This window comes from Entelurus aequoreus, linkage group LG16, assembly GCF_033978785.1.
Source record: "Entelurus aequoreus isolate RoL-2023_Sb linkage group LG16, RoL_Eaeq_v1.1, whole genome shotgun sequence".
Taxonomy (NCBI): Eukaryota; Metazoa; Chordata; class Actinopteri; order Syngnathiformes; family Syngnathidae; genus Entelurus; species Entelurus aequoreus.
Window position 1 is genome coordinate 22,796,486 of NC_084746.1, and position 20,814 is coordinate 22,817,299.

General features: G+C 37.2%; 1 protein-coding gene across 10 annotated transcripts in view; it reads right to left on the reverse strand.

Moving 5' to 3' along the window:
- Positions 1-452: 452 nt before the first annotated feature.
- The window catches only part of anln2 (anillin, actin binding protein 2), a 40,503-nt gene continuing 20,141 nt past the window's right edge, over positions 453-20,814 (reverse strand). For 4 of the 10 annotated variants that reach the window (XM_062022400.1, XM_062022399.1, XM_062022404.1 and 1 more), the window contains 17 exons: positions 17,634-18,719; positions 16,822-17,141; positions 16,574-16,653; positions 14,980-15,109; positions 14,769-14,904; positions 14,442-14,615; positions 11,816-11,942; positions 11,674-11,722; positions 10,087-10,140; positions 9,976-10,008; positions 9,878-9,899; positions 9,645-9,754; positions 8,065-8,118; positions 7,103-7,189; positions 5,518-5,625; positions 5,307-5,446; positions 453-1,034 (listed from right to left, as the gene is read on the reverse strand). In XM_062022400.1, the coding sequence (XP_061878384.1) occupies positions 881-1,034; positions 5,307-5,446; positions 5,518-5,625; positions 7,103-7,189; positions 8,065-8,118; positions 9,645-9,754; positions 9,878-9,899; positions 9,976-10,008; positions 10,087-10,140; positions 11,674-11,722; positions 11,816-11,942; positions 14,442-14,615; positions 14,769-14,904; positions 14,980-15,109; positions 16,574-16,653; positions 16,822-17,141; positions 17,634-18,719 (2,864 nt within the window). In that variant the 3' untranslated portion in view covers positions 453-880. The remainder of the gene's footprint in view (positions 1,035-5,306; positions 5,447-5,517; positions 5,626-7,102; positions 7,190-8,064; positions 8,119-9,644; positions 9,755-9,877; positions 9,900-9,975; positions 10,009-10,086; positions 10,141-11,673; positions 11,723-11,815; positions 11,943-14,441; positions 14,616-14,768; positions 14,905-14,979; positions 15,110-16,573; positions 16,654-16,821; positions 17,142-17,633; positions 18,720-20,814) is intronic. The other 6 variants (XM_062022406.1, XM_062022405.1, XM_062022409.1 and 3 more) reach the window with 3 other exon arrangements.

The window sequence follows — 20,814 nt, forward strand, 5'->3', positions numbered from 1 at the left end:
TCTGAATGTTTTCACTGATATTTACATGTTGCTAACCTCTGACCAGATTTTGGACTTTGCCTTTCCAGTTAAGTCAATGTGAGTCAGGAAAGAGAGCACCATTATTCCTACCTGCATTGTTTTGTTGCTATATTTATATCCTTTTTTGGGAGAACTTGTCGGGTCTTGTCAAGCTGAGATATTCTAAAACCTTTAGTACCAGTTAAAGAATTAAGTGAAAGTATGTGTAATTTTAGTAGAAACTCATTTCCCATGAATTAATTTTATTGGTATTTCAATTCCATACATAGAACGAGCTGACATTTTTATAACAAAAGCGAGTAACCATTAACCAAACTTGATCAGCATCAAATCTCACCAGTGCTTAAATACACACACACACATATATATATATTTATATATATATGATCATATTAACATACAAAATCTGAGAGAAAAAAAGACCCCATTACTGCAAATATAACCAACTGTAATTTTTGATAACTTCACATAGATATTTCCTTCCAGTTTATACAAATACACAAAAAAGTACAAAATGAGCAGCATGAAGTATTTGACAGAAGGGCAGCGGGTTAGCTGTTAGCACGTCTGCTTCACAGTAAGAATCTGTGTAGAGGTTGCACACAACAAAAAGTGAAAGTAAATCTGAGATATTTAGTCAAATATTTCTCTTCTTCTGCTGTTTTGAAGTGATACTTGAATAGGCTCCAATGACAACAAGAGGTATTGAACACAAATGTTTGAGCCCCAAAAATCAATGGAAAAAAAACAAAAACAAGACAAAGTAAAATAATCAAATGGAAGCAAAACTAAAACAAGGATTGGCCTTCAATTAAAATAAAGAAAATGTGTGCAAAAAAAGAAAAGAGAAAAAAAAGCTTTAGAGGATGCTCTCCCTCAGGTTCACACTGGAGTTGCTGCTTTGCTGCGTTTGTGCTGATGTGGAATTCCACGTGTTGAAGTCCAGGAGAGCTTGCTTCAACTTCTCCATCCAATCAAGTTTCTCCTGGTTGGTGTCCGCAGAAAACCAACACCTAAACAAACACAACTTTACTTATGACACACATTATACTACAATAATACACACAACTACTTGCCAACAAACGTCATCAAACAAAACTACCGTATTCTTTGGACTATAAGGCGCACTTAAAATCCTTTTCCCCCCCATCAAAACTCGACAGTGCGCCTTATAACCCGGTGCGCCTAATGTACGGAATAATTCTGGTTTTGCTTACCGACCTTGAAACAATTTTATTTGGTACATGGCGTAATGATAAGTATGACCAGTAGATGGCAGTCACACATAAGAGATACGTGTAGACTGCAATATGATGGCAATATGACTCGAGTAAACAACACCAAAATGTTATATGTTCCATTGAAAATATAGAACATTACACACGGCGCTCAAAAATCTATCAACATAATTTAGTACGACTTTGGTAAGCTATGAAGCCGCACCGCTTGATGGATTGTACTGTGCTTCAACAACGAGTATTATTATGGTGTGTGTATAAGGTAAGACATATTATCTGGCGTTTTGTTTCGCAATATTATGCAAAAGCAACTTTTCTTACATTTTGTTACCTGCTGATCTGTATTTAGGATCTGCATAATTCCAGAAAAATTGCACGCGTCCACCTTTGTAGTCCGTGTTGACACCGTAGTTGATAAGCTTCTTCTTTTTCTCTATCTTCTTGTTATGGGACATTTATCCTCCGCTGTAGCCATTTTTAATATAAAATACTGTAAAGTTCTTACTTATATCTGTCAGTAAACTCACCATCAAAGCGCTAAAACATACCAGTGTAGTGAATTTACATTATTCACCCAAGGAACTTTAGTTATTGGAGTTCCGGTCGGACGGTTTTTCCCGGGACACATTTTCGTTGTTGTTGTTTACGGATGAGGAGATGCTGCTCCGTTATTGATTAAAGTAAAGTGTGAATGTCATTAAAACAGTTAGTTCCATCTTTTGACACTTCCACTCCCGTCCTTGCACGCTACACCGCTACAACAAAGATGACGGGGAGAAGACGCTGTCGAAGGTGAGCCACGTAAATAAAACCCCTCACAAAACGGCGCATCCTGAAGAGACTGTCAGAAAGCGGCTTGAAGATGATCTGTAAAACATCATCTATGTAACATTTTGACCAAAGAACCACCATTACATGTTATGTAGACCACAAGGAAGTGTTTTACATTTAGAAAAAAATAATAATAATATGACTCCTTTAATGCGCCCTATAATCCGGTGCGCCTAATATATGAAAAAAGATTTTAAAAAATAGACCATTCATCGGCAGTGCGCCTTATAATTCGGTGCGCCTTATGATCCGGAAAATACAGTATGTATGCGGATCAATAAGTAATAACTTAGTTACAGTATTTTTCGGAGTATAAGTCGCTCCGGAGTATAAGTCGCACCTGCCGAAAATGCATAATAAAAGAAGGACAAAAACATATATAAGTCACACTGGAGTATAAGTCACATTTTTGGGGGAAATTTATTTGATAAAACCCAACACCAAGAATAGACATTTGAAAGGCAATTTAAAATACATTAAGAATAGTGAACAACAGGCTGAATAAGTGTACGTTATATGACGCATAAATAACCAACTGAGAACGTGCCTGGTATGTTAACGTAACATATTATGGTAAGAGTCGTTCAAATAACTATAACATATAGAACATGCTATACGTTTACCAAACAATCTGTCACTCCTAATCGCTAAATCCCATGAAATCTTATACGTGTAGTCTCTTACTTGAATGAGCTAAATAATATTATTTGATATTTTACGGTAATGTGTTAATATTTCACACTTAAATCGCTCCTGAGTATAAGTCGCACCAAACTATGAAAAAAACTGCGACTTATAGTCTGAAAAATACGGTAGTCAAAAATAGTTCTTATGTAAAGAGTACCGTTAGATTAATACGACTCAAGTAAAAGTCAAATGTAGTCATCCAAATAATACTTGAGTATTTTTTTCACTCTTTCTCAAGTAATTGAGTATCAATCAATCAAAGTTTATTTATATAGCCCTAAATCACGAGTGTCTCAAAGGGCTGCACAAGCCACAAGGACATCCTCGGCTCAGATCCCACATCAGGGCAAGAAAAAACTCAACCCAATGGGATACAATGAGAAACTTGTAAGGTCGGATTCATTTTTCCAATTGTACTACAAATGTTGGTGTGTGTAAAAGATAAAAATCATGTACAATCTACTGCAACATGTTTTTATTGGAAGTGGAATTCCTGTCGGCTGAAATGTGAACGTTTCTACTGACAGAACATGATATAAATAATAGTTTGACTATACTGTAAGTAAACATTGAAGAGTTGTGCTGCACTTAGTCTGATTTATCAAATTATTCGCTTTTTTTTCTTCAAACCGACTGTCCTAGTTTCCATACTCTCTCTCATTTGAATGTTTGCCATACTCCCGTCCACTAGGGGGCGATTGTTATGCTGTGTTATTGCTATGTGGCAACATACATACATACAGCAGAAGAAGAAACATGCTAATGATGAGCTCCAGATCCAACATAACTTTCCACTGCTATTTGGTGTTGTTGGGAATGTTTTGAAGGTGAACTGACATTTTTTTCATAATCCTTATGACAGACAAAAAGACAAAAGGTTTTTTTTACATTCTAATATATAATAATCGGCTCATTCTAGGTCACAGGTGTCAAACTCAAGGCCCGGGGGCCACTTCATTTTAAGTGGCCCTCGAAAGCCTGGAAATAATATCAATAAAGGACTGTAACTTTCTTACTAAATGTTTTCTGTCTTTCTATTTTGGGAGAAAAACAATATATGTACTCCATGTATTCGCAAATTATGTTAACTTAAATGTTGTCGAATTATGCAAAAATATATTCTCAAACTTTCAAACCATTTTTTAAATATAAATAAATACTAATAATAATGATTTCAAAGCAAGTTATCCATCAAATTGTGTAATGTAAAAGTAGCAATAGATTTCATGGTAAAATTGTGAAATTTACAGCAATTTTCTCTAAATGAAAAAAAAAAACTTTACTGTAATAAACCGTGGTGCCGTATTGGCATTACAGTAATGCACCAAAAAATCTGCAGTTGTTGACTTGCGGTAAAAACAAGCAAACTGGCAGCTCAGGTGCCAAAATTTTACTGTTAAATTGCAGTTTTTTTAATTTACAGTAACAGAAAATTCTGGCAACTGAGCTGCCTTTTTTTTTTTTTTACCATAAAAACAGCAGCACTGTTCTTCCATTTACAGTAATATACACTACATTTTGAGGCGAAATTATTGCAACTTACCATATTTTTTTGACATTTTAGTTTAAAAAAAATCTAGAAATAAAATACATGCATACAAAAATGGTGTAATAATAGTATTCACTGTTAGAAGCGGCCCTCTGGGGCCAAACATAACTGCGATGTGGCCCTCAGTGAAATTTGACTTTGACACCTGTGTTCTAGATGGTTAGCGATGCAGCTAATGGGAGCGATCTAGTCTGCCTTTAAGTCACTTTAACAACGCATTCAACGAAACTTCATTGACATTCCCTAACCTGTATAATAACTAGTAGATGTTCATTATTTGCAGTTAGAAAAACGTGTTTGTAGTAAACAAATATGATAAGAACATTTTAGCATTATGTTTGTGTTTAATTACAGTAAGCGTGTTTATCCTAAACATTCGTGCCACTTCATTTTACACAACATGGCATTTTTACCAAAGCTTTTTTTGAACATATACGACAATATCGTACCGTGAGACTCTGATATCGTTACATCCCTAACATTGGATCATTTTTGAACAGGTACACTAAGTGTCGTTGCCTCGTAAAGTCGTTGTTTCGCAACCCCAAAAAAATAATTATTAAGACAAAAACTCATTCATTGTCATGTTTGAAGCCTGAAAAATCGACCGCAGCTCACTTGTTTTTTTAAGCTCAGGCTTCTCCTTGGCACTATTGCTTGCCAGACCAAAGTTTCCCCTACGTGTAATTGATTGTGGCATGGCGCCATGGCAAAATAAAAGCCGCCACATCTTACAAAATGAGGGTCTTTTACGTGGAAACAAATTTAAGTAAAACCACTAAAGTTAAACACTGCCAAAGCATTTGTTCATGTTTCATTCCTAAGTTCCGAGTTGGTATGAAGAATTTTACAATCCTGTGACGTTTTCTTTGTAATATCTAGCATCTTTATATCTATCATATGTAATAAGTCAAGCGATCGGTTCACATTAATGGAAGAAAGAAGTACACATTTAATTAGAATGTGTTAATAAAACTCACTTGGTCAAGGATTCTTGACTGTCGTCCTGAGGAACAGCGCTCACCAGCTCAAAGGTGAAAGGTCGAGCGCATGAGCCCTTCTTGACGGGCCGGACACACTGATTGGGAGAGCTGGAGAGCGAGAGGACACCTTCTGCTTCCTGTTAGAAGACAAAGGGTTTAGAAGACAAAGAACGACGACTCAGTGGCTGATGAATGAAATGATTCCAACCTTGCTGTCCTTGTCATTAGGATGGTTCCAATAACGCAGGCTGCATCCATCCAGCGTGAAATATCGACGATGCCAAACTCCTAATCCACTGATTAACTCAAACATCGTCTGTGGACAACAAACATGTTTCAGTTTGCTTTATTCCTCCGCCAATTATGTTTTTAATGTTATGATTAGGTTATCATTATGTAGTTAATGTTACCCTTATATAATAATTATGTTAATGTTATGATTATGTTGTTAAGTTATGATTATGTAGTTAATTCAGTTAGTCATTATGTTGTTAATGCTATCATTATGTAATTAATGTTATCATGTTGTTAGTGTTATTTCATTAATGTTATCACTAGTGAAGCAAATTATATTTACATAGCGCTTTTTCTTTGGTGACTAAGCGCTACACACACAAAATTGTTTTGGCTTGTTAACAGAAAGTTGATCAATTACTTCTTTAGGTTTGTTTGATATACAGTACTGTATAACACTTTATATTGTGTTCAAAGTTTACAAACCTTAACTAAAATAGGGAATTTTGCTGATGCTAGAACCCATTATTCATATTTACATTGCTTCTTATGGAGAAAGTTCACTTCACTATACAACCTTCTCCATTTACGAACCCTGTTCAAGAACCAATTAGGTTCATAAATCGAGTTTGTACTGTATTACTAGTAGGGCTGCAACAACTAATCAATTAAATCGATTATAAAAATAGTTGGCGATTAATTTAGTCATCGATTCGTTGGATCTTTTTTTATAAAGATTTTCTTTATAATTTTTTTATATTTTTTTTTTATAAACTGCAACATGTACAAACAGCTGAGAAACAATAATCAAAATAAGTATGGTGCCAGTATGCTGATTTTTTTCAATAAAATACTGGAAAGGATAGAAATGTAGTTTGTCTCTTTTATCCGATTATTAATCGATTAATCGAAGTAATAATCAACAGATTAATCAATTATCAAATTAATCGTTAGTTGCAGCCCTAATTACTAGATATCTTACTTTATTCTAATACCCTATACCTTCATGTATTCTATTACTGTGTATTTTCATGGTCTGTGGAGAATTGGGTGATAAAATAATGTTAGTAAGTCCCTCACTTTCTTTCTTATGCCCCGGATGGCTTGTTGGCAGCTATCGATATTGCAAAACCTTACGATATCAATCAAATCTTTTATTTTTACACAGCCTTAGTCCTGGCTGTTTGGCAGTTCAGAGTATCAAGCTTTCTTGAAGCCTATTAAGGGAGTGCTGGAGAGCATTCCCACTGGTGACTCTGTAGTTATACTGGGAGACTTCAAACACCCATGTTTACAACGACAGCGCAGGTGTGTAGGGGCGTGATTGTTAGGAATAGCCTTCCCGATCAACCATTTATTGGGCTTCTGTGCTAACCCTTTAGTCTGAAGCAATTCACCAGCCCTCACACTGTTTGCTGAGACAAATTCTGGCCCTTGGACAAATTTCATTGAGGACCCCTGGTCTGAGTGTGTGAGTACACTTTGCAATGACCAGGGAAACAATGAGCTCATAAGTTTGACATGTAAAATGGTTATGAATGAGTGGTGTGTTGACTGACCAGGAAGCCATGGTGTTGCACACGGGAGTGACTCTCACTGTGCAGCTGCAGGTAGAGGTTTCCCTCCAGAGGAGAGAGGAAAGGCACCTGCACAACATGACACACTCCAAACATTTAAAAACTACACCACAAGAACATTTCACGTCAATGTCATTGATTTATTCCATTAATAAGGTATTGCTCTTGGTTATTGATCTATTCGATCAATGTTTTTTTAATCTATTTGTTATTAATCTATTCCATTAATGTTATTAGTTATTGATCTTTTCCACCAATATGTTATTGCTCTTAGTTGTTGATCTATTGCATCAATGTTATTGATCTATTCCGTTAAGATTAGTATGTTGTGTTTTTTAAGTACCAGGTCAGAAAAAACTTGACTCTCCAAGTACCACCATAATGACAGACATTAAAATACAATAGCGTAGTAGGCCTAAGTATTCATATATTTAATATGTTGGCCTCTGTAACATTACACACAGTTTGAACAGTATCACTGTGTTTGAATATAGGAAAATAAAACATTGTACTTTCATCAAGTGATTTTTTTGGCGTATTACTAGATGGAGCCCACATACCACTAATGTTACACGTACCACAGTTTGAGAATCTCTGATCTATTACATCAATATCATTGATCTGTTAGTTCGTAATCTATTCCATCAATATCCTTATTGCGCTTGGTTATTGATCTATTGCATCAATGTTATTGATCTATTCTATCAACGTTATTAATCTATTATTTACTGATATATTCCACCAATATGTTATTGATTTAATTAAACGGCTTTGAAATCAAATATTTCCATGTTATATATGAAAGTGGAATGTAATATAATAATTACTTCTTGGCACATTTCTTGTGTAGAAAATGTTTTGTTTAAAAACTTGTAAAATGGGGAGGAGGATCCAAAACAAAAAACTGGTGATAAAGTGACATTTTTAACGTTGCAGCGTGAGACCTTTTCCTGAAATTCATCTCCCAGGAGCTTCCTGATTTTGCCTTCAAGTTTCATCTGAACGCAGGAAGCAGAAAAGACAGGAAGGGGAGGGGACAGGAAATGACAGGTTACATCACCAGTGACCCACACCGTGTGCCAAAATAAAGTGCAGACATCCAAAATAAAGTGCAGACATCAGCATGCAGTCAAACCATGGCAATACCTCACATTTATTAAATGTTATCTTTCATCACTCATTCACTATTTACAAACATTTCATAATTAATCTCTTACTTCCTAAGTTAACTCCTGACATTCTTTATGGTAGCGTTAGTTTAAAAGACAGACTATAAACAAAAACATGAAATAAAGGTTTCAAATAAATTAGTATTTGATCCGATTTAGTACTTTGTGTAGAAAGCCTTCTGGGAAAGCTCAGATGTCCTCAAAATTACCAATTAATTTGAAGCTGTCACTTGGTAACTCTATGCCACGCCAGGATCTAACTATCTTTTTTTTGAGTCACTGCTTTGTGATTGTATGTTTTCATATCATGCAGAAGATCCATGACATCCTCAGAGTTGAGGCTGAAGCCGCGGGGGTTTGATCCAAGATTTTCCGATACAATATTTCCACTATCGCTGGGCTGCTGACCGATTGGACGCTCACAAAATTGCATTTAGATGAAGATTCAATCACAAGCCTCACGAAGGGTTAAAAAAAGTTGCAGGAACTACCGCCTTTTACACCATCACCAGCCTCTAAGTCCATGGCCACATTTGTCTACTACCAAGTATGCATGCATGAATTATGATCTCAAATGAACTTTTAGCAAGTTTGAGACAAAACAGATGCAGCCGCAAGCTTAGTGTGTCAACAATAGCAGCGTAAGCTAGCATTAGCTCATTGCTATAAATGCGTCACTAAAATAGACCGTATGTGTTGGCACTTATAATACCAATATCGCTCATATTTGGTTAATTTTCAGATCACGACATGTAAATGGAGTATTGTTGGCGGTTTCTGAATGTTTTTAGAGAGAGTATAACGGGCGCAGTACAGTACCCTCGATCTGTTGACTCAACTGTTACCTATTTATTTACGCATAAAAAAGCCAAGCATGTGTGTTACTGCCTTACATAAGGATTGTGAATGATAAACAGCTCATCTCTTTCCAATGTTTGCATATTTACAGTGTGACTGATCTGATGATATGGTCAGAGTGCAGACACGTTCTTATCGTGATGGAGAATCTACGGAAAATGCCAAAAGGTATTCGGAGCGGAATATTCAAAATGGAAAACAGAATTTATGGCATTTTGTGATTTTTAGACAGTATTTTCACATTGCGGATTGTAAATACAATTGGATAAGGTTTAATGGATACAATAAAGTACATACAGTCAACTTGTTTTGTCCACTCTACTGGTTCATTAACAGGCTACTGTCAGCTGCAACCACACCAACGCAGTTCATGTTTCTGTTGCTATTCTATCTTTGTTCAAATAAACCTTCCTTACAAATTATAGACTACAAAATAGTATTTTCCTCCACTGTTTATAAATTAGTTATTGACTTTTGGGCCCTTTTGAAACTATTACCTTATCCAAAGAGAACTTGCTGTGTCCCAGAGAGGATAAAGTGATCTTTTGGGAGCCCACCAAAGTAAAGTTACTGGAGCGACGAGTGTTCAGGGCCGGAATAGCAGCAGCTGATGGAAGAGAAGAAAAACTCATGACCGTATCACTCATAGTACTAATGTTGCACAAACCCCTTCAACATCAAACAAGCTCTAAAAATGTGCTGTGAATGAAGAAAAAAAAAGTCAGCTTACTTGTCAGACTGTTGCTGGCTCTCTGATATATAAAAAAAAAAAAGTAGTCTGCATTAGAAAAGTCGAGCAGCACATCACAATTCATGCAAGATACTCACTGTTATGGTATTCAGCAGCTTCCTGGGAGTTACCTGCAAATGGAACATAACTGAGACCATGGTTTTGCCAATAAATATTACATTGGCACAAGAAGGATAAATGTAACATACCCTTGACTTGGTGGTGATGCGGTCGATGCTACTGTTAATCACGGAGGTGTGGGACTGGACAGCACAAAAACAAGCACATTAAAAATTGGGAAGATTACATTACACATTTTATTTAAAAACAGTATGCTTTGGAAATGTTTTTGGAAAGCTGGGCACCTTTTATAAAAACATTAGCATTTCTTAAAGTGTACAAAACACTTGAGGCCGACAAACTGTGGGAAACTCTGTATATGCATGTCATTTTACAAACCCCGTTTCCATATGAGTTGGGAAATTGTGATAGATGTAAATATAAACGGAATACAATGATTTGCAAATCATTTTCAACCCATATTCAATTGAATGCACTACAAAGACAAGATATTTGATGTTCAAACTCATAAACTTTATTTATTTTTTTTTGCAAATAATAATTAACTTAGAATTTCATGGCTGCAATACGTGCCAAAGTAGTTGAGAAAGGGCATGTTCACCACTGTGTTACATGGCCTTTCCTTTTAACAACACTCAGTAAACGTTTGGTAACTGAGGAGAAACATTTTTTAAGCTTCTCAGGTGGAATTCTTTCCCATTCTTGCTTGATGTACAGCTTAAGTTGTTCAACAGTCCGGGGGTCTCCGTTGTGGTATTTTAGGCTTCATAATTCGCCACACATTTTCAATGGGAGACAGGTCTGGACTCCAGGCAGGCCAGTCTAGTACCCGCACTCTTTTACTATGAAGCCACGTTGATGTAACACGTGGCTTGGCATTGTCTTGCTGAAATAAGAAGGGGCGTCCATGGTAACGTTGCTTGGATGGCAACATATGTTGCTCCAAAACCTGTATGTACCTTTCAGCATTGGTGGCGCCTTCACAGATGTGTAAGTAACCCATGTCTTGGGCACTAATACACCCCCATACCATCACAGATGCTGGCTTTTCAACTTTGCGCCTATAATAATCCGGATGGTTCTTTTCCTCTTTGGTCTAATCAGCCTGAGGGATCAAAGGTCATGGGCTTAGCTGCTTACGTGCAGTGATTTCTCCAGATTCTCTGAACCCTTTGCTGATATTACGGACCGTATATGGTGAAATCCCTAAATTCCTTGCAATAGCTGGTTGAGAAAGGTTTTTCTTAAACTGTTCAACAATTTGCTCACGCATTTGTTGACAAAGTGGTGACCCTCGCCCCATCCTTGTTTGTGAATGACTGAGCGTTTCATGGAATCTACTTTTATACCCAATCATGGCACCCACCTGTTCCCAATTTGCCTGTTCACCTGTGGGATGTTACAAATAAGTGTTTGATGAGCATTCCTCAACTTTATCAGTATTTATTGCCACCTTTCCCAACTTCTTTGTCACGTGTTGCTGGCATCAAAATCTAAAGTTAATGATTATTTGCACAAAAAAAAATGTTTATCAGTTTGAACATCAAATATGTTGTCTTTGTAGCATATTCAACTGAATATGGGTTGAAAATGATTTGCAAATCATTGTATTCCATTTATATTTACATCTAACACAATTTCCCAACTCATACGGAAACGGGGTTTGTACTTTGATTCTTAATTCAGTTATTATAGAGTCATTTGTGTGTTCTCACCAAGCTGTACACTTCTACATCAATTTCGAAAGTTGAGCGAATATCCTTCCTGAAATGTTAGGACACAGAAGAGGCAATGTATTTATTTCCAAAAGCATACTTTTTCAGTACTTATGCAGGAAATGTGTGTTGAACAGCTCACAGTGTGACGGAAGTGGGGAAAGAAATGGTGTCTCCATTCTGAGCAGTTGCTGCTGTTGCCAGTGGCGTGGCGACGATGTTATAAGCGCCGTAGCGCATCAGAATGAAGAAATAGTGACTTGGACGACCTGAAAGGATTGATTCAATTGACAAAATTAAATTGGCTATCCCATAGCTGTACATGTCATGTATTTTAGTAAACGGAGTTTTAGCAGGTATCAGAAAAACTATTTTTTAAGGAACTTTAAAACAAATGTAATGCTTATGTCCTACTGCAGATCATTATCATATATAGTCAAAAGCATACAATTGTCTGTATTGACAAAATTTTAAGCATTTCACAGTGATACCTTTGAATAGATGCCAAGTAATTGTAAGCATTTGGCAATGAGATTGTAAAATGGTTGATGTATACAATAACGATGGCCAAATTGAGCAGTATAATATTTAATAACAATGCAAGCAAACCTTTCAAAAGTAATAAACATTTTTCATTACTGTAGTATTTTTTTACCATTGTAATTCTAAGGACAGAAACGTAATTGTCCTAAATGCAGTAGGTAAACAATATGCAGACACTAACAAATTAAATGTAATCTCAATCAATGTTAGCAAAAACACTTCAATAATTATTAAACATCTTGAAGTGCAGTTTTTCTCCAATTGGAAAAACTGGGTCGGGTAATTTGTTTTGTCTTTTTTTTGCCATACTTTCTAGTTCGTCCGTACTGATAGGCTCATATTGCTCATTCAGTTTGCAAATGAAATATTCACACAGGTACATGTCACTTTATAATCATATTTTTTCCTCCCAACTTTTGTTACCTAATTAGCTGGGCTTCTCATGAGCGAGACGCGACTAGCGAGGCAACTTCCGTGTATTCTGCGTGTGTGTAAGCTAGCAGTACCGTCTGCTGATACCGGACCAGATTGTGGATGACTCACAAAAGGATTCACTCTGTTCATTTAATTCTGCTGTCAAACGTGCTCAGGTGCTGAGCGCAATGCACAGAGTAAAAACTCGTCTCCTGTTTGAAAGCCACAGACAAAGCCAAGAAACACACGGACATAGCAATTTATCGATGACGACAAAGTTATCAAGTTCATTTTAATTAATTGTTCAATTAATTGGTTTATTGGTCCAGGCCAACAATTGTAAAATTTTTGTAATGCTTTTGGACATCTTATTTAATGCTTTTTAATGCCCTTCAAGGCCCTATTTTTGCTAAATCCATTTAATGCTTTTTAATGACCCGCAGAAACCCTGGTAAATATATATGGTCCTGTATGTACAAGCTTCGTTCTTACGTTGTAAGCAAAGTTTTAGCTTAAGTTGGAACTTGTACCTAAAAGTCAATCACAGGGGGGGGCTGGAGCCTATCTGTGTTAGTTTCATAATGGCACCATCTGCTGGATTAAAAAAGCCACTTCATATGACCTGCAAAATAAACTACCGGTAATAGCAAATTGAATTGTTTTTTCCAAAAATAAATATCTATGATTATGAATGATATTAAACGCACAACCATAGTCAATGAGCCTAAAGTAAACAGAAAACTTATATCAAAATTTACATTGTTTGGCGCTAAAAGATCTAAATTATCTCACACTTCAGTTTGACCTTTTTTGTAGTTTCATTTAGATATTACATTTTAAGAGAGCAGGGGAAGTGCCAGCAATAGGTTCCAGCTACCCCGAAAAGGACAAGCGGTAGAAGACAGAACCATTCAAACAAGGGTTTGCCCACAGGGGGCAACAGCAAGGAATATGTGTCACAATGAAACAGCAGTGGGGTGAGTAGAAGATGACTTCATTCAACCCTGACAAAAACATTGTTCTAGACAAACAGCAACAATGTGTTTAATGCACTAGTAGACGTGCAGTAAAATATTTAGTTTAATTTGTATTAAAATTCCTGACATAGTGATGTATTTTGTATTTGTGGTCGTGTTGTCTTACATACTTATTTGAAGGAAAAAGTGTAAAGAACTAAAACTGAGGAAGGAAAATATTTATAAAGAAGGAACATCAATCCTCAATTTCTGGAGCTTTTGTTTCTTCATGCTGTTAATGATCTGTCTAGCTGCACATGCTGAAAAGTAGTGAGGGCAGAATAATTAATTTATTGACAGTGCAGTGTGAAAGTTGGTGTGTTTATTTTGTAATTAAGGAAACGCAGTCTCAAAGGAATATAACCCGCAGACACTTTCAGACAAAACATCCAAATTTCGATGTCCAGCCCCTGAGCCCTTGGGCTCTTAAAACTGCGGCCCTCTTCATTATGCAGTTGAATAGCCCCAACTTAGAATGTATATATATATATATATATATATATATATATATATATATATATATATATATATATATATATATATATATATATATATATAAAAAGACATGTGGTCTTGTATCACATAAGGATTCTGAATGATGAGCAATTTTTTTTTTTTTAAATGTGATGCACACTCAGAGATATCGAGGGACACATTATCACACTGTGTTTCATAATGCAGCCATGATTCTGTATCATTTAACCCATCACTAACAGCTATTATCAATTTATGTGAAGGAGTCATAACAAAATACATCATAAAACGAGGAATACCTGTTCAAGTAACACAAAATACCTGCGTGGTTGCGTGAGGAACAGACAAATTCGACCTTGAGAGGAAGTTGAATGTTTGAGATGTTGACAGTCCCTCTGCAGGGCTGCTGCATAACATGTTCCTCCCCTGAAGAATCCAAACATCTCTCCTCCCTCAGCCTGGCCACTTCATCTAAAACTGCAGAGCGCTTCTCACCTAATATATATATCATATATATGGGATATATATAATATATATATATATACACACACACAGACAACACGTGAAAACGGTTTAATCAACTGTAACGACAGCTTCAGTGCTTTTCAGTAACCATGATGATGAAGAAATATTTTGTGGTATACATACAAGACACAAGTAGCAGCTTTTCAGCCTCCGCCTCCTCCAGCGAACCTTGTCCATGCTCTTCATCAGTACAGCAGCTCAGAGCTTGTAGGGTCTGGTTAATGACAATCTGCAGCTTGGCCGCTTCTTCATTTAGCATCTGGAGAAACGAAATGGCCAATGTCATAGCATCCACACACTAGTCATCATTGTACCGTGTTATTTGGGTACACACAGCTATTTTCTCCTTGGTGTTAGTGGATGATTGAAGCTGAGGCTTTTCAGGAAGTTTTCTCTGAAGCCCCGGAGTGACACTCTGAATGGTGGGCATCTCACTCTGCCTTTGTGTACGGTAGGCATCAATACTGTCAAAACACGGAGTGAAATGATAGCAGTAAAACGGTTTTACACAGCAACAATAAGGCAAATAAAGCAGTAAAGACGAAACGTAACTTTTTAACATCGCTAAACAATATTCACAGTCATGCAGCTAGATATAATAGCAGCATGTTTAAAACCACAAAATAAAAGTTAACTGCAAATGAATATATTCAAATCAAGGAAACACGATAAAAAGTGGATTGTTGTGACCAGGAGGGCCTTTTAATTATCAGTTAAGGTACAAACTTTCAATATAGCTAATGTTCATTTACCACCAACAGCTCAACGTTGTTAATTTTAGCGCGCCAAAGGGTGGCTACCACATATTTATTTTGATCTCTTCCAAGCTCACACAATCATTAATGGCATATCCACAATACTTGCTTGCTGTCCATCAGACGTGACCATCTCCACTACTTTATTATTTAAGTAGTATTAGGCTAAATTCCTGCTGTACGCCTGAAGTCTTTGAGCACCCCGAGTTTAAAAAGGAATATACAAGCCAGATGTCATGAAAATATATGTGAATGTGATATGTGAATTTGATGGGAGTGCATCCATCACATTGTACTTGTTGAAAAATGTTTGAGAACCACTGATCTAGAATTAGCTTTCACGAGCTAACAGATGATCATGAACAGCAGCTCAGTATGTCAACATTGCAACTGCAGAAGCTTGTTAGCGCTTTTAGTTTAAGCATATTCTTGTTTAAACAACTTAGATATAGCATACACATCGAACATAAAGGCTGTGCTGTCTTTGCACAAAGTGATCGATATATAGTCCGCAGTGTCGTGTTGAAACAGACAGGTGTGTTCAACAGGAAGTGAACTAGCGTGATGACACATACACCGTAAGTTAAACGAAGTAATCACCCAATTTGCATTTATTTAAGAAAAACCTTCTAAAACGCTTACAAAACAAAATGGAAGAAAGATAACATATTTAAACATACAAAAAACATAATGTGGCGCTTATGAAGCCAGGACAATATTAAATGTTTCCTCTTCCAATAAAGTATATTGTGTGTCTATGTATCTTAGTTATTTAAAACAATACAACTTGGTTAAAAGATTTTAGTGAGTGTAAAATTACATTTTATATTTATTATTTGTTTGTTTTATTTAACTTGGATATTTAAATATTTGCATTCCAATTACAATGTTAAAATATTTGAGAAATGAACATTTATTGCATTATTAAATAATATACATGCATTATATGTCTTATCATGACATCAGTGATTAATTTGGTCTTAAAGTAATGTTGACAATAATATTGTTTATCGGCAATAATTTGTAGGTCAATATATCTTTGAGCAAACGTTTTATGGGCCCAGGCCCAGTAGCCATCCCTACACACCAATGTAGCTAAGAAAGTAGTTTTTGGCTACGACGGTGTTATTAAAACCACACCTGTACATTCTAGCAAACAAATACAGTGCTCACCTGTAAAGAGGAGACAGGGGAGTCTCTTCTGGGGTCAGGGGAAGAGATGGCGAGTATTCTTCCTTGGTGGCTTCCAGTCGCTTGTGTTTTCATTTTTTAACCCCATGATGGAACAAAGTTTAAGTTAAATATCTTTCCAGCATGCCATCAAACTATACCTGTATAGTTATGAGCTAGTTATCGTTTTCTACAGTCGGTGGAGAATTATTTAGGTTTCTACACAAAATATGATGCAGATTCAAACTTACCAGTGGGGTTACCGCAGCCTCTACAGACTTGCTGAGAGGAGAGAGAATGCCAGTAGGAGGGAATAACAGTTCATCTCCATTGGTTTCAAGCTTCTTAATTGCATCACACTCTTCTTTTTTGCCATTCATCTGGTTGTTTTTACCCTGCTCTGATTCAATATCAACATCCTCTTTTTCTGCGATGCCATGACCAAGTGTCCCCTCGTCATTGGACCGCTTCCGCTTTTCCTCAATTCTTTCAGCATATTCCAACACCTCATCGAACATTTGGTCAATTATTTCAGCAGTGTTTGTCTCATCATGATAGCTGGGTTCAACATCTGAAAATAATCCAATAAAAAGGTGTTACGAGTATAGTTTCAACAAACATCATTCCAAAATAAATCATCTCAGCTCTGTAATTATTTAGGATAAAAATTAGGGGTGTCAATTCCACTTTTTCTCTTCCAACATTGGAGCCATGAGAATTGGCCAATACAAATATTGATCTGATACATTAGCAGGAATCGAACATACATTTATTTTTTAGTGGTAGAATGTTAGAAAAGGTTTGATCAAGTGAAATTAATCAAACAGAGAACAATGGTAGGTTATGTACTAAAAGAGGACATTTCGATGTTAACTGGTTGTCCAGTTTTGCAAAAGTAAAAGTCTTCTCATGCGTTCCCATTCTTACACACCGTGTTGTGAACCTTAGTTCCATAACCCCTATATAGCACCAAAATGTGCACCTGTTGAAAAATCAATACATGCATGTGAATTTCAGTCTGTATCCACCAGCCCAAGTGTTGCATCCTACATTCTACCCTCACCTGACACACTTCCTATGGAGGCCTCAGATGATGTTGAGCTATTAATTAACTCCGACTCCAAGATAAATGTAACTTTCTTTGCATGCTCTCCTTCCACAGCACACTTTGAATTGTCTACTGGTCGATCACTCCCGACTGTTGTCTGGCATCCGTCTACCACAATATGCTCTGTTTCTTTAAGAGTCTTTGATGATTGGGTTGTGTGACTATATGAGTTTGCAACACCACCTTTCTCATCAGACACTTGATCCATGTCTTCTTTTGCACAAACCATCAGGTTGTAATTTGGTTGTTGATATCCATTTGCCTCATAGGGGAACTGCTCTGTTTCTTTCATATGGTCATAAATATTTCCGGTGATAGTTGCAGCATCATCCTTTTTACAGGACGGTGCCTCTGTCTTGTCTCCTTTAAACACAATTGAAATGTTTTTATCTAATTCCAGGTCTTCTAGACAGCTTTTTGGCTGACAGAGAATCTGTTTTTCCCTTAGTGGGCTACCATTATGTGCACTAGGAGAGACCATTAGACGTTCACCATCCTGGAGCTGACTGCAGTCAGTATGCTGTGCCACTTCGTTTTTTGAGTCGTTCTCTCTGGATGAATGACACGGAGTCATTGTGGGTTCTCCACCACTACAAGTAGGGTACCGCCACAACCTCGCCTCCTCCTCTGTCGAAATCTCCATAGTTTCTTCATTAGAAGATAATCTACACTCTATGTCCTCTTCTTCAGCCATACTTGATCTACACTCTATGTCCTCTTCTTCAGCCATACTTGACTCAACACGAGTTGATTCTAGCAAGATCTGTTCATCTGCAGGCAGCTCTACCTTCTTATGGTCATCAACACAAGGTGCTTTGAAGAAAATAGGATCCTCAGAAAAAGATAGCTGTACTACAGTCCATTCCCTGGGTCGGTCAGAGTGTGGCTGTGCTTCATTTTCATCTACCCTTTTCCCTTTTTCCTCTTTAGGTGTCTCCAAGTCAACATGACCAGTATTGTGCTTCTTCCATTCAGTTGGTAGCTGAATTTCATTGAGGGCCTTGACCTCTACGGATGCTGCAGGAACTTTGGTAGTACATACTGTAGTTGAACATACAGTACATAAAGACAAACATTAGTGTTATGCAAATTGGAACCGATAAAAACAATTTAGTGTACTATATTATTACAGGCAGTGGGCAAAGAAACGTTTTTCGACAATATGACAACAAAAACTGTACAGATGTCCCAGATGACTAGTGGACACATAACAAAATGCATACTTTAAAGAAATTATATTTTTACCCACATGTTATTAAATTTGACTATTCCTTAAAGATATCTTGGATATGTGGATATAATCCACTCCTGAACAAAAATATTTTCAGAGTGAAAGTCTTTGAATTTTGCAATAGTGGATTAATTATATATACACAAAACACTTAACCCCCTTATCCTATTTTCGGTCTCTGTCCATCCATCATCGCTCGCCTGTGACGGGAAGCTAACAAGCCAAATGCTCCAGTCCGTGAACATTGCTCCAAAGTACGGATTTTGTGTTGATTTATAGTGCATACAAAAGTAAACATTGACATTCCCAAAGGGGACATCTAAAAAGGCGGCAGCCAAAGGAGGACTTCCCCGTCTATCTCCTCTTTATCACATGGGAAAAAAACGCCATGTGACCAGCTGATTTTATTACTCTTGGCGCTGACTTGCGTCCATACGTGACCAGAGAATGAACAAATATACTACAGTACTAAGACTATAGCGGCCATAAACACTTAGCTTTTACTGCACGGGTGCCCAAAGTGCGCCACAGGGGCCATCTGTCTTCATTTTAGAATAAGGCTGTAACGTAACAAATTGTGGAAAAAGTGAAGCAGTGTGAATATATTCCGGATGCACTGTAAGTTGTAAATTTTCAAAGCAGACCTTACTTTTTATGTCAGTATGTCTGTGATGCGGGGGCTTTTTGGACATCTGGACCATGACCAGACCCTCCTATACCTAGCTAACAACGGAGAGACTGAGTTATGTGAAAAATAACTCAGTTATCGGTGTTCTTTAGAAGGGTCTGCTGATTACTATGACTTGTTGCGTATCAGCTGTTCTTAGTTGGCAGATTTTTGTTTTAGGCCTCTTGTGAACCTTCCAGCTGTCTCTTTTTCACATTCTTTCCGATGTTATTTCTTTCTTGTGTTGAATATCCTCCCTGTTTCTCCGATGTATGATTTTTTTTGCATGATAGGATTTTGTTCATTACATTGTGTTTCTTGTCTTGTTCTATTTTGTATTTTGGATGTACAAGTAACTGTCTTATTTTTGTGTGAGGTTTAACTGTTGTTTATTTTGTGTTTTTTCATTACCCGCTATATTGGTTCTGTTATTCCCCTAATGCAGGGGTCCCCAAACTTTTTGACTCGGAGGCCGCATTGGGTTAAAACAATTTGGCCGGGGGCCGGGCTGTGTGTGTGTATATATGTATATATATATAAAACACACACATATACACAGCCCGGCCCCCGGCCAAATTGTTTTAACCCAATGTGTGTGTATGTACACACACACACACACACACACACACACACACACACACACACACACACACACACACACACACACACACACACACACACACACACACACACACACACACACACACACACACACACACACACACACACACACACACACACAGCCCGGCCCCCGGCCAAATTGTTTTAACCCAATGCGTGTGCGTGTGTGTATATATATATATATATATATATTACATATATAAGTATATGCGTATGATTTCCCTGAGTGGCTAGGAGACACTAGGCAAGCGGTACAAAGTGGATAAGAAAAGACAGAAAAAAATATTTATTTTTTTAATACTTGGGACTACCCGCGGGCCTGATTTTGGACGCTGGCGGGCCGGATGCGGCCCGCGGGCCGTAGTTTGGGGACCCTTGCCCTAATGTATGGTAAGGTTATGACCTTTGTTTTTATTTCAGGTTTTTCTTTGGGTTTCTTCGTTCTTTTTGTTCGAGGTCGAGGAGAGCAGGGGAGACGTTCCTTTCAGGCTGCAGTTCACTTGCTACTGATGAACCACAAGCGAGCATAAATGGACAAAGGAAAGTCTACCTTATGGAAATATCAGGTTCAACGCTATGGCAAGTGGTTCTCCCGGCAAGAAAGGACTCTTTTTCGC